Source organism: Dendroctonus ponderosae, unplaced genomic scaffold (genome assembly GCF_020466585.1).
Source record: "Dendroctonus ponderosae isolate FM_Combo_2020 unplaced genomic scaffold, Dpon_F_20191213v2 Dpon_F_20191213_5, whole genome shotgun sequence".
NCBI classification, from domain to species: Eukaryota; Metazoa; Arthropoda; class Insecta; order Coleoptera; family Curculionidae; genus Dendroctonus; species Dendroctonus ponderosae.
Genome location: NW_026018715.1, coordinates 5,008,419 through 5,023,287, shown reverse-complemented (window position 1 = coordinate 5,023,287; position 14,869 = coordinate 5,008,419). Strand labels below are relative to the sequence as shown.

At 31.9% G+C, this 14,869-nt stretch overlaps 2 protein-coding genes and 1 long non-coding RNA gene across 6 annotated transcripts in view; 2 read left to right on the top strand and 1 right to left on the bottom strand.

Annotated features, from left to right (window-relative positions):
• Positions 1-1,415: 1,415 nt before the first annotated feature.
• LOC109541327 (tektin-1) lies at positions 1,416-9,762 on the top strand. The gene is made up of 7 exons (XM_019910157.2): positions 1,416-1,559; positions 5,727-5,826; positions 5,885-6,139; positions 6,188-6,435; positions 8,044-8,266; positions 9,032-9,250; positions 9,304-9,762. The coding sequence occupies exons 1-7, from the start codon at positions 1,486-1,488 to the stop codon at positions 9,439-9,441; spliced, it is 1,257 nt and encodes a 418-aa protein (XP_019765716.1). The 5' UTR covers positions 1,416-1,485; the 3' UTR covers positions 9,442-9,762.
• Positions 9,763-11,420: 1,658 nt separating this feature from the next.
• Positions 11,421-11,864, bottom strand: LOC125504480. The gene is made up of 2 exons (XR_007281520.1): positions 11,765-11,864; positions 11,421-11,707 (listed from the first exon to the last, which is right to left on the bottom strand). It is a non-coding gene; the product is annotated as an uncharacterized LOC125504480 (long non-coding RNA).
• Positions 11,865-11,880: 16 nt separating this feature from the next.
• LOC109541314 (E3 ubiquitin-protein ligase TRIM37) overlaps positions 11,881-14,869 on the top strand; it is a 23,104-nt gene continuing 20,115 nt past the window's right edge. For 2 of the 4 annotated variants that reach the window (XM_048666543.1, XM_048666538.1), the window contains exon 1: positions 11,881-12,138. In XM_048666543.1, the coding sequence (XP_048522500.1) occupies positions 12,088-12,138 (51 nt within the window). In that variant the 5' untranslated portion in view covers positions 11,881-12,087. Of the gene's footprint in view, positions 12,139-12,193; positions 12,299-14,869 lie in introns of those variants that run through there. The other 2 variants (XM_048666537.1, XM_048666539.1) reach the window with 2 other exon arrangements.

Sequence of the window (14,869 nt, the reverse complement as noted above, 5' to 3'; positions counted from 1 at the left end):
CCTTAAATCCAATAACTTTACGACGCTGTTCAATACGATTTTGTATTGCTGTTGTTCCTAGTCTTTCGTTTATATGTATCATTACCCCAAGGTACTTGAACTTGATGATAATAAACTGAGCACTGGAATTTGTCACCATATAATCTGTTTTGGAGGTGTTAATTTTTCATCAGTGTTTCTTGATCAGTAGTTAAACATTTAGAATAACCTTTGAAGCATAACTTACATATTTAAAAAATGAATAATAATTAATATTTACTATTTAATTAAAGTCTCAACACTACATTTTGTCGAGTTGCAAAAGCTTCTACTTTGTTTGTTTGCACTTGTTGGCTGCTGTTTTTCGAATAGTTTGGTAGCGTAACTAACAACGAAAAATTTTTAACAGCTAATTTAACATCAAATTGAAGACATGAAAGGGGGGACATTAAGACATGGGAGTACACCAATAACCAATAATGAGGCCAATATATTATTATTTGTGTATACAAACCGCCGCATTCAAGATCATAACTTCTGTTATAATTTATCAAAAAAATGTAGACTTAAAAGTTCAAGTCTTTCAAATAAATATATTATAAAGGTTCATATACGCTCTAGAAAGCTATCTGAACCAATTTTATTTCGATTAATTTGACGCAAGTAATTGACAGTTTTTCTTTTATCAGGTCAGCTTTTCCTTCTTGTTTGCAGCCAATAATCAAAGAAGCCACCCATTCCTACAGCACAAAAGCTTTGAAATTTTTCACTTACATAAGAGCAAGAAGTTTAAAATAAAACACCAGAGTAATTCGTTTAGTTACTATCTAGTAGAACTTCTTAAATAAAGACGAAAACAGAGATGAAAGGTGAAAGGTTGGACACATAAAGTGTGTTTTTTTACTAAAAACCGTCAGACAATATTATTCAAGTAAAAATCGTCTTTCCTAGTATCATTCATTTCTATGCTACTTTTTCAACTGCTTTACTTTGATTAACATCAACCTCTTATCAATATTGAAAATAATGAACAATATTGAAGTTGATTGGTTTGTTTGCACTTTCATTGTCTAACAGATTTGTATATTTTAATAATTACCGTGTTTCTCTCTCTTTGTAAGATTTCAATTCAAACCTACCCAGATTTTATTCATGATAGTGAGCAAACAATGCGTTTTTAACACATTTCAAGAATAACTACTGATTAAAAATATATCTAGAAATTACTGAAGAATCACAAAGTTGGTAATGAGCACTGTAACATGACACGCCCTGTATAAAAAGCTTTGGTTGAGAACAGTGCAAATCGCGGTCTCCGAGTTTCAAAGTTATTCCCCAATTCTCGATTTATTCCATTTGGTTGGTTCACACTCTATTTCTCTCTTCTTCATTACCGTTGCTTTGGAAACAATTATTGGGGATAATCACCAATATTGATTAAACTATCCTGACAAAACCCATCAGATAAAGTTAGGCTGGCAAGTGAATGTCAGCAATTTCGGAAAAATGTTGAATCATAAATCATTGCATACCCAGTTAAAACATCATCATTTGGTGGCTGTTCCTCCACCTCCAGCAAGGTAAGTAAAACCAACAACGTTTGCAAAAAGTCCGTTTACATTATGCAGTCATTATTTAAAGTTTGGCAAAAGATCATTTGGAATGTCAATTGCTATCCATCGCTAAGCTTCAGAAGACCCACGCAAATTTGTTTAGGAAAAGTAGAAGTTCCGTAACGTTTGAGATACGGGAAACTTCTGTGTTCCGATAGTAAACTAAAGCACAGCTTTGATCGAAAAGCACAATAGGTTAATAAAAGTTTCTTGGTTTTCAAGCAAATTTAGAATTTATGCTTAACTCAAACTACCTATGCAAACTACATCTACCCCATAGGTTATAGTACATGATGTGGTGTAATCTGGCAAAGTTAACTGTTTAATAGGAATTTTTTTAAGTTTAATAGGAAATACACTCATTTTTTAAGTAGCTGCTACATTTTCTATAATGGGAATCACGCAAAAATTGAATTTAAAAAATTCTATATAAAAAACATGGGTATTGAAATGCAGATTAAATCATCTCTAACGAATCCAACTTGAACCAAAACTGATATCTACTACCGAGAAACATTATTTCGAATTATTTGAAGTGTAGAGAGAGAGAGAGAAAATAGTTAGTGTAGAGAATAATCAAAATTGAATATTTACTGGAATAAACAAATGAAGCGTAACGAAAAACTAAAGATTTTCTAATAAAATATCGGTTCACTTTCGTTTAGCCGTAACAAATTATAATTTTTTGCTCCTAAAAGTTTTTACACACAATATTTTAATTTTTGGGGATTTAGAATAGCCCAAATGAAATATGTTAAAACTTTTTTGGCTTAGCATTTTAATCATTTCACCGAGCATTGCCAAAAACACCAAACTTTTCGCGTGGAAATATGTTATTTGCGTTTTGCAAGACAGTTTTGCAGGGTTTGAAATGAGGAAAATTAATTACTTAAAAAAGTTTCATTTTCGCATTCTAAACAGTTGAGATATTATGCATACAATGTCAACGATGTGACTAACAATAACTAGCAATTACTGTTGCTTAAAATTATGAAATATTTTTAGAATATTTTTTCATGTATATTTTTTACTTGTCTTGAAAAAGCTAAATACAACCGCAAATTTTAATATATCGCAAATGAGCAAAGTGCTGTAACCCATAAACACAAGAATGATCTATTCCAGGGGTCCGCAACCTTTTTTGGCCGCGGGTCAAAATTAACCAAAATGCGAGTATTAAAGAGACGTTTGGGTCAGAGATATTATCGTATTAAAACAGCATTTTAGTAAATAATACGATATATTTTATTAAGAAAATAATTACAAACATAGTTGAATAAACTTTATTTATAAACTTTCTCTACGATATGAATGGCTCCCCTGATGTTGAACTTGTGACGTTAATTTAGTCAAGTCTGGTTTATAGTTAGTCGTTTTAAGTCGAACAAATCATTATACTAAAATATATTTCATTAAAAATATTCAGGCAGTTTCGCATATAGTTTGCAAATTACTTCATTCGTAATCGAATGGCATCATTAGTTGGTCGTGTTTTCATCAGTTTATTGATTCGGACAGTTTACTGACTTCCCAAGCTTACCATCTTTAACATAATTTTTTAAATTTAAATAATAAATAAATATTATTAAATGCCAAATTTTCCTAGGCAGAAATATGTCCGAAAATCAATACGATGGTTCAGTTCCATGCAGCAACAAGCAAGTGAACAGCAAGTCAAAATTCAATGTTAAAGATTACAATTTTGAAACAACAACAGGCGAAAGTCTGATTCATTTATTTGTTCTGCGATTGTCGTTAGCAGACCGTCTCATAACAATAATAAGTCACAAAAATTACTTGTTTTAATAATTTTAAAGACGTTAATAATGATTTTGTAACTTGTTGCCTTATGAAGCTAGTAATTAGGCGACTTGTCCACTTTGTTTCCTATGTTGAGGTGCCCGTCTTTTAATCAGTAAGATACAGATTTATTGTTTTTTTATATATTTTTTTGTAATAGAAAACTTTTAACGTAAATTATACGAGGTAAATAGACTAGTCCTATTCCAACAACAGCTTTATTATATTCAACCTGCTTCAAAATATTCTACTTGGGTTAGTTTGGGTTAGAGAAATTATTTTGATAATTGGAGTGAACTAACTTTAAAGTAAAATTAAATTTTAATTTAATGGTTTTTTTGGAATAATTGTAAATAATATACAGGGTGTCCCGTAACATGCACATGATCAAAAGGATCCTGTGATATTCTTTGGATCAAAGGACGACGATCTGACCTAACTTTTATTAACAAAAAATGTCTCTTCTGCTAATTGATAAGTTCATTTTCTTGTCCGCTATCGAATCATTGATATTGATAGTCAAAGTTCTTCATAAAAATTATATTTTTTGAAATATCGGTAGAATGGTACGATGTATTTTAGTCAAACTCGCTGTGAATTTGTTCTTATGTAAGACTCATATTTTGATGAAACAATCGATTCATCCGTTTTGGACCAGTGGTGAATTCTTGAGTTTCGGGATACAAAAACAACCAGCACTTTTTATTTGGCGGATAAAATCAACTCTTTTTTTTGGTTGATGCACTAATCAATTATTCCCAATTTTGTGCTCTTTGTAAAATCTTGTAGCATTCATAGTTTTTGCGAGAAAAAATATTATTTTTTTTTAACTTAACATTGTTAGACATTAACTGCAAATATCGTAATACAAGGCATAAAATAATTATAAATCAATCTCACAAATTCGTTTTGAATGCCCTTTTTTTATGAAGATGTGACCGACATGGTCAAACTATTAGGGTTTTGCGAAGACAACTTGCGTGAAAGAGCACAAAATTGTGAATAAATGATTAGTGCATCAACCAAAAAAATGAGTTGATTCCATCCACGAAATAAAAAGTTCTGGAAGTTTTTGTATCACGACACTGTAAAATTCACCACTTGTCACAAACAGCTGAACTCGATTGTTTCATTGAAATATGAGTTTTACATACGAACAAATTTACAGCGAATTGCACCAAAATTCACCAAAAGTACCATTCTCCCAATATTTCAAAAAAGATAATTTTTCTGAAGAACTTTGACCATCAATAGCCAGACATTTTTTGTTAATAAAAGTTAGGTCAGATTGTCTTCTTGATCAAAATAATATCGCAGTACCTTTTTGATCATGTGCTTACGGGACACCCTGTATAATAATAATAAAAAATACAGTAAATAATTTCATAATAATAAAATTATCCTCATCAAATAAACCAAAAAATTCTAAATATCTAATTTTAAGCAACAAGTTGTAAACTACTAACCCAAACTAATCCACTTGTGTATGTGAGAAAGTGTGTTGCATAGATAAGAGAAAATGGTTTTCCATTTTTTAGTCCAGATTAAGGAATAATATACAAGATTGAATAATGATATTTTATTGCACAAGAACGTGATTTTACAAGACAAATTAAAGGCGGTTTGTTTAATAAACTATGATTCAAAGATGTTCGCTTGCTTGCTGCTTAAATTCTAGGAAAAACATGAAAATTTATGAATATTTATGAATCATTGAGTGACCATTGTTCAAGAATTGCGAGACAGGTCAAATGATTTGTGATTGAAACAGTAACAGCTCGGATATTTGAGGATTTCGATAAGAGGAATTTTGTGATTTTTCAGTTTTATTCAGCATTATTTTCCTTTCATGTTTATGATGTAACTATATGAAATTTATACATTTTGCCATGATGCAAGCGCAGTTTTCAAATACCTCGTTTATCAATTGATCCTGAGAAAACAAAACAAGACAATATAAAGGCATTTCTCGCTTTAAACCCAATAAGCAGTAAATCACGTAAAGTTTATTTCCGAAGTGAAAGCAATATACAAATATTTTCCAGCACCCGCAGTCTTTATCCTACACGATGGAAAACATTTACATCAAATGGAACTAGAGAGCCGGCGTGGCATTTCAGTTATAAACATTTTAAAGACGTTTTTACCTTAAATATATCTACACTATGAATACGGTTTTTGATGCGATTTTAATTATTTTATCCAAGTTTGCAGAAGACCACATCACTTTACTTGTGACTGAAAACTGCACCCTTGAAAGAAAAACCGAACTTATAAAATTAAAATTTAATAAACATCCTGTAAAAACTGTACAACAAAAATTGCAACTTTTAGATACACTCTAACAGAATGGAGTTTGAATAACAGATATAGGGACAGATGCTGTTTAGACCAACAAAAATTAGCTGACTCAATAATAGCTGAATGTGAAAGGGTTTGCATTTATTACCGTTACCCTAACTGAAAGCATAGTTAATATTTAACTATTTTAGGTGAAAGATGAAGTGGAAGAAAGAACAGATATCAACAAAAAGGAAACAGATCACAAATTCGAGGAGCGAAAATTAGATATTGAATTCAATACGACTGAAATAAGAAATCAGAGAAAAGAGGTGTGTATCGAAATAGATAATCTCAAAACCTACATGGAAAGGATCAAGGATTGTTTGGATGCACTCGAAAAAAATGCCAGAGTAATTTGTCAGAAGTGCATAATTCTCAGGGAAGGGCGCATTGGGATTGATCTGGTAAGTTTGCTAAGCTTTTTTTTGCTGTTCTAATAGTTGAAAGCTTAGTGCTACGATGATGTGGAAAGAGAACTAAAAAAGGAGATTGATGTGATCGAAGGCACTCAAGGAATGTTGGGCAAAACTCTTCAGCAAGCCAACGAACAAGTGAGAAGGCTAAAATCCACCATGTACTTTATGGACAGAGACTTGGAAGATAAGGGAAATGTAGCTAAAATTGACTATCAAAACAGCATTTTAAAGCAAACCAGCCTTAATCTTAGCCTATACCATGGATTCACTCCGTTAAATAGAGGGTATGAGATTTTTACGAACGAAAATATATCTACTATTCACAATTCAAGCATTTAATTTATGTGGAAAGAGTGCGATTGTTCTATTGCGCGCCTGAAATTTGCTTTGTGGATTTATGACTCGGCAAATCTTGAAATTAAAACTGTGTCCCAGGCATTCATAAATTTTCCGATATTTTAATAGCAAGCAAATAATGGTACAATTTGTAGTATATGTATGTACATACTCTGTTCGGTTAAAAGTTTCTATTACCCAACAGCTGAAGCTGATCAGACAAAATAAACTTAATCAAAGTAGGTATTACTCCCATGCGCATAACGAGAAGAAAAGTTTTCAAAATTTTCGACAAGGAGAAAAATTCCAACACAAAAATGTAGTTCATAATGGTAATCGTTTTTCGGGTTTGGAAGCCGTAAATGAAATGTTTTCTTAACGTTTCCGCAGCATTCCAGACTTGCATCTTCAAAATTTTATATTTATTCATGGGGTGGAATGACGAAGTCAAAATATACTAACAAAAAATGGGCCTGAGTATCCGCTATTGGAGTTTTAAATAATTTGGGCAAATATAAATAATTTAATTTTGCGTACTTCTCGACGAAGTTCCTTTAACTTGGTTATTAACATACATTCTTGGTAATATTTTCTTACTAGAAATAGCTTGTAAAAGATAAGAATTATAAATTTTTGCTTTCCTTCGCTTTTTTTAAATTTTATCAGCTCAAATCGAGAACAGTTAACAAATCATTAAATATTTCAAAAATCGATACACATAGTTAAATACTCTTGTCAGTAAAACCAATAGGAGTCAAATCAGTAGTTAAACAATCATCTAAGAACGAAAAATTTGAATGTTTCAATGGAAAGATGTTTTTTTACTGGCTGGAGTCTTCAAATTATAGATTAAACTGCTTATTATCAGCTATTATTTTCAAGATATATTTGCATATTAATATGTAGGTAAGTTGCTGCAAAATAAAAATTAAAACTTTTGCTTACATTTACCACAAATCTGGGTTATAATGACATACTTTTGATGAGAACATGAGAACATTATGACCAACAGAAATATATGCTGTTAGAATAACAAAAGCTTAACAAGCATACATACGTACATTTTGCAAACTTATTTGGTAACTCTCGAGAAGTTACAAATTGAATTTCAGACGTGTATAGAGAATATGAGCACCTGAAAATGAGTTTCTGAGTCATCAAAGTCAATCCAGATTGGCGATGATTCGCTTGTGCGTACCTACTAAGTTTAGATATTTATTAAAAATGTTTCTTTATCTCAACCCGTATTAAAATATTTTGTTATAATACATATTGTAAAAACTGTGTTTAATTTAGATTGAATAATTCAACTGTTTTCAATTATACGATGTAAGAAAGGTGTTAAAAAAGAACACAGGGATAATTAGCGCCATTTGAGAGGACAGAGTTAAAGCGCTTATTAGGCAACAAAAGTTTCAATTATACAAAAAATTGTATCGATAGGACAAAAAATTTAATAATTCAACACACAGGTAAATTAAGGGGTTTTATGCGCACACAAACGATGAAGCCCTTTTCAATGAAAATTCCCAGTGTGCAATAATAACATTTTGTAGAATTATAACGAACGAAGAATGGGAAGAATTTACGAAAAATAACATCGAAAAAGCAGCAAAAGAAATTAACTCCGCCCGACAATTAAGAGCATACACCGATATTATCATTAAACAAGCCATAGACGATCTTTGGAATCAATATAACGCAGTAAATAGCGCTTTTAAAAGGAGAATTGCTGAAATTCGAGAAGCAAAAACGAAAATGGAAGTACAGCATTCTGAAGTAAGTTTTATGCTAAATAGTTTCATGCATTTACTGCATTGTGTTATAAAATGACACTTTGAAATTCCATATAAACCTCTATCTCGGCTCTAGAGCGTTTTTAAATTCATTAGCACACTAGTGTGTAAAAATTAAAATTAAAAAGCATTTAGTGAGGAAATACAAATTTTAAGTGGGTGTATTTTGCCTTCAATTTTGAAAGTAATTATTTTTAGATACTCAAATAATCATTAAAACAGTACTCGTTTTAATTGCCGGTAAAATATTGTACGTAACACGAAGGATATTATGTTATTAACCCATTTCCGAATTAAAATTACATTTTGAATTTAATTTAATCAAATAATTTAAATAATTTCTGACAATCTATATATATAAAATTCTCGTGTCACAGTTTTAGTTACCATACTCCTCCGAAACGGCTTGACCAATTTTGATGAAATTTTGTATGTATATTCAGTAGGTCTGAGAATAGGTTGTTATCAATTTTTATACCCCTAAGTGATATGGGTGCTGCCATAAACCCCTATCTTTTAATAGCTATATTAGTAATTCAATAAATTTAAAATAAAATTAAAAAAAATCTCAAGTGGGCAAACCTCCCACTCGAGATGAAAAAAAACCCTAGGAATAATTTATATGGCAATACAACGTTTGCCGGGTCAGCTAGTTTAATTATAATTTCATACGCGTGCCTTAATAATACTCATATCCTACTTGCTACGCAAATGGCTGTGAATATATTTCCAAAATTGGGCGTTTTAGATTGTTCGACAAGCCAATGAAATGACCAGAACGGTTACAAGTTTGGAGAAATCTTTGGCAGAAAAAGAAGGTTATATGGCTTTGGCTCATACGAGGCTCGGAAATAGAGCTCAACGTCCTGGAATGGAATTATGCAAAGATTTCGTGGAAATCGCTCTAACCAATGAGGTGGCCGAATTGCGAAGAAATTGCACTTCTTTGCAACATATGCTAGCAGAGGTAAACGTTTCAGCGCTTTGATTGGACCATCTTAATAAATGACTCTATTTCAGGCTCATGCGTCTCTTCGTTATCTACTCAAAACGCAAATTCAACTGGAAGAAGACTTGAATGTAAAAACCAACTCGTTAAAAATAGACGAAGTCGATTGTATGACACTGAGAGACAGCATGGACTATCACGCATTTTAATAAGAAAACTAATTTCAAAAATACACTTACTCCTTCTGTCAATAAATCCCAAGTCGATTTCGTACCAATTTCCAGAAAAATGCAAAAATGTGTAATTCAAGTCCCGTTACTCTGTGCCTGGACTAAAGGATTTTCATCTAATAACAGGCAATCAGTGGTTTGAATGGTAGATTTTCCGTATTGCCATTAATGCCACATTCGAAACTCTGATTGGATGCTTAAGCAGGTTTAATTAAGGGACAAAGTAGGTACATGCAGTCAAGTAATTGTATGCATTTCAATTAATAGAGAGGTAAATTGAATAAATGTGAGAACTAGAAATTTGTTATTTTTATTAATCATATCTGAGTTTTCATTGTGCATACTTTTCAATGGGCCTTTGTGATAACTTAATTTTTTCTGCTTTTTGTTTGTCCATTTGCAAATTCGTTTCGGAAGATTTAGATAATTTTAAAATATTTGAAACAAAAGCAGACGACATATCACAGATGGTTGTATGCCAAAGAACAAGAATAGAAAAGAAGAGATAATAATATAATAACCGAACGTAAATCTACGGTAATAGAAGAAATAAACTCAAACTGGGAAAATAAATAACAGGAACTAGATACCTATTGAACAATTAACTTAGAATATACTAAAAAGGCCATACACTATTCAATAAACAATGCGCATCAGGTGCCGATGAGGAAATAAACGCAGAACTAATCAAAATTGGACAATTAAGAAAAGAAAGATTGTAACAGATACAATTTAAATAGAAAAGAAGAACAACATCACATAATCGCGCTTTCTTATTAATAAAACACTCGCAATGTTCCATATTAATTATAATTTATTTACAATTAGAAACATTATTTTATATTGATTTTTCATATGGAAAGGCGAGTCCAGAGGTTTTTAATTCACACCAAAATTTTGGGAAAAATGTATTTAAATTAAAATTAGAATAATAACTATTATTATATTATTTTCTTTACTGGGCTCCAGTCACAGTGTGAAACATTTTTTTTATATATTGTTTATTTCGTTACGTTTCGGCGAGACAACAGCGCCATTATCAGATTTTAAAATTCATTCAAACTCATAATTGGTAAACATTATATTCATTTAGGTCTTTTCTGTCTTGAAACTTAAAAAAAAATAATATAATAACAATTACACGCAGTCAGGAAAATAAATCAAAATATATCTAATAATAACCATCAGCAATAAAAGATTATCTTTCAAATGTAAACCGCCAGACAGTTAATTATGAAAATAACTAATAGGCAAAAAGCTTTCTTTGATCTTTTGCCTAAAAAATTATGATAATTTTTGTCTGATTTCTTTTCCGCTGCTTAACTAAATATTAAGTAAAAGTTACTTCTTTTTTCAAATTCAAATTTCACAGTTTGTTCAAGGAAAATATTAGAAAAATAGATCAAGTGCAAAACACTGGCCGCTATCTATAGGTACCAAGTTTGTGTGGAAAATAATAAGCTATGACAAAAACCAAACTAGCTATAAATTGCAAAATAACAACTTTAATTTAATAAAGCAAGGTAAAATTTTTTTTCGTAACTTAAAATTTGTATCTTAACGTTATCCATATCAAATTCCTAAACTACTCGGTTTGGTGGATTGTGTAGTGGTTTAGGGTTTGTGTTTTTCGGTTCAGTTCCAAAAAAATCAGTTCGGGTGTTTTACCATCTTCACTTCACTGAATTTTTATTTGATGTCTATTGTTATTCTTAGGTATTTCACATTGTCGGTGAATTTGGTTATTTGGTTGTTTGTTGGATCGGTTTGGTTTAATTTGATGCTTTGAAAGGCACAGTTGCTTTTTGGATTAACGTTAAATAAACTAAATGAATAATCACCCTCTCTATGCTCTGTAATTATTGTTCAGTAACGAGAGAGTAAGCAAATAATTGATTTTTTTTGTAAAATCATTGCATCATCATTTGTGTAGGATAGTTCTTTTAAATGTTCATTTCATTGATTATTTTTTGTTTATATTTCATAATTAATTGTATATTATATTATCATTATAGCGCTGCATTATCGGTTCAATCCGTTCAATCCTGCGATGGAGACATCAATCGTTTCGACTTCTAAACTGCAATCTTGCTATTTTTGCTTTATGCGGAAAGATTAATGGAGCTCATCAGGACTCTACAGTAATTTTGAAGAGTTCCTTCAGTACGTTAAGTTTTCGGGGGTCGACGATTCGAGGATGTAAAATTAAGCCCTTGTTTTTCCATGCCCAGTCTCCCTTGCTAGGCTATAAAAAGAATGCGTATGTAAAGTGAGGTTCGGAAAATTCGCCCGAGTTTCTGACATCACAATCGATCAACTTATTTTGGCCTGTCTTGTGGCGAGCACGGATAGCCAAGCTTTCTTCGGTTCTTCTAGACAAATACTCTTTGCCGGAATTGGAATTAATTCACGCTTTCATTAGTGACAGCTGCCAAACACAGATGATCATGAAAATAAAAAAAATGCAGAGCATACAAAAAACTGGTTTGCAGTGCGTCCCATAGTAGAAATTGTTTTCTTTGTCCATCGAATCAACAAAGAAGTGCACTTAGGTGGTTTCAGAATGACAATTTGCACGATATTTGAAAAGTGGTTATATTGAGTGAGGTCTTTGATTTAAGTGAAATGGCTGCAAGGAATAAACCTGGAAATAAGCACGATGACCACAGCGTTGAGGTAATTATACAGTATTTTGTGTATTATTTTATAATATATGTTCTCATTTAGTAACAATTTACCTGCTTTTTATGTCATGTTGTATGTCAAAATCATTTGTATATTTTTGTATGAAAATATTTTAAGAATGGATTGTTACAATGGTTCTGCCTCTGAATCTGTAAGTGTTTAAAGAACATTCGTTTTGAATCTAAATAGTGTGCTAAATAATAGTGTATACGCATTTTACAGTGGTGTTATTCACATAAATATACTTCAGAAGCATTTATTTATTCAGGAGTAAATTTCTTTCTTTACCTTTTGCATTTTTAACTTAAAAAATTTAGTAAAAGAGGACTAAAAGCCTATACTTAGTTGTAACTTATAGCCGTATTCGGCCCCCATAGATTTTGATTAATTTCTATTGGTCCCATGCAATTTGAAAACCGCTGGAAATACCGCACCGATAGTAGGCCTGGGTAACTCAGTGAATTTTTAGGAGTTGGCGCAGTGCTACTTGTTGCGCGAATCCAACGCACTGGCGCAGTAACTCAGTTCCATTCCTGGGAAAATGTTGATGACTATTTTTACCTGTTTTTAGATTTATTTTAAGGATTTACCTTTTATTAATAATATTTTTAAAATGTCTTGAACATTTAAGAAGTTTCCAGTTTTAGCCAAGTTACTCTTTCTTCTAAATGTTCAATTTTATAAAGTTTCAGTGACAAAGTTAAAGTATTTTTCCTGAAAAATTATAAAATAAATTTCCAATTTTTGGTTGCTTTGTAAAAAGTTGTGAAATCCCTTTCCAGCGTCGAATTTGGAACAAAAATCAAATAATTTTCTATTAAAAACCGAAAGTTTATAACAGATTATGTGTAAATCTCGTCACCTCGAACGAAGACTGTAGAGTTTGTTAAAAAAAATGTAGTTTTTTAGTTTTGACTGATTTTTTTTGCTTTGCTTTCTACTTAAAAACGGTCTAATTTGTTTGTTTAGTTTTAGAGTTTCACGTAAAAATACTGACTATCTGGAGGTCCTATACGCGAAAAATTACGAGATAAATTTATAGCTTCGTATTATTATTGATTCGAGATAAAACAAAAATAAATTCCTGCCGTTTTTCCCGAAAACCATTAAAGTTTTCTCCCAAACCGATCACAAAACTAAAAGTTGTTAGTCGAAAACGCAAAAACACATTATTTTCTGATTTCCTTCTGTTCTGACAATAATGGGGTCTTTTCAGCCAAAAATGACAAAAATAATTTTGCCAGAAAATTCGCCTCATTCATCGGTTAGCAGGGAACTTTAGAAAACCATTTCCAGCTTCGAATTTGACACAAAAACCAAATAATTTTATTCAGTTTTTTACCGAAAGTAATTAAGATTATCTTGAAAAAACGATCAGAACAAAAGTTTACAAAAAATATTTGGAAAATTCGCCGCCGTCAGCGCTCTGAAGATCTTAAAAGTTCCTTTAAATTTTCAGGTCAATCTAGTTTTCACAAAGCTTCTATTAAGCAATGCTTTCTAACAAAAAATCGGATTATTTTTTAGTTAAAATACTGACACTGTATTTTCTGTGAAAAATCATAAGATAAATGTTATTGCCTCACTTACCTCCTTAACCGATTTGCAAAAATGTTTGGATAAAACCCTAATAATTAATTCTCAGTCTTCCAAAAATATTTCCCCGGACTGAAAAGGCGAAATTTTATAATAATTTATTTGGAAAACTCTTGGAAACTGGGGTTTCTTCACTTTTAGGTCAATATTTCTAAACAACACTGTCTCGAAACAGAAAAGCCTAACGTTTTACTGTAAAATACTAGAAAACTGAATCTTTTATGCAAAAAAATTAAGAGATCGATTTCAACTCAGTTCTGTTGCTGGGAAAATCTAAATAACTTTTTTTTTGTTTGAACAAATAGTATAACGTTACTCAGATAAAATGTTGATCACTTATTTTAGATGTGAAAATACCAGTCTCGGGTCTCATAAAGCTTTAATAAATGACTTAAAACTCATTAACCGATGAGTTATAAATCGTTCTCAGAGAGCGGCAACAACTCAATTGCGCAACTCCACACAGTGTTACCCAGGCCTAGTTGTAGGGAAGAGAAAAATAATAACATATAGAGCGTTAGTTCTAATTGCTCTATTTATTGCGGTGAAGATAATTAAAAATTACACTACTTTTAAAATGGACCCGCCTGTATATTGGTGCACAAAATGTTGGACACAGCCGTGAGGAAACCTAAGTGCTGGTTCCGCTATGTGGATGACACTTTTGTTGTTTGGGGCCATGGTCTGACTGAACTGGAAGACTTCCTGAGGCACCCCAACTCAATAAACCCTAAAATTCAATTCACTATGGAAGTGGAGAAGGATGGGCGACTGCCTTTTTTGGATGTCCTGGTGACCAGAAAAGCCAACGGAAAGCTGGCCCACACAGTGTACAGGAAACCGACACATACCGACCGGTACCTGCACAGTGGTTCAAACCATCACCCCAGTCAAAAGAGAGGAGTCATAAAAACTCTCACCGAAAGAGCCAGAAGAATCTGCGAACCAGACGAGTTAGAGGGAGAATTAAAACACCTGGAAAGGGCCTTTGGTTGGAATGGATACAGTAAGAAAGATTTCAATAGATCAATTCGACCAAAAAACAGTGAAGATCGCTCGGAGACAACAGAGACGCATGATGAGCATAAGAGTTGGGCTTGCCTCCCGTACATACATGGAGTCACGG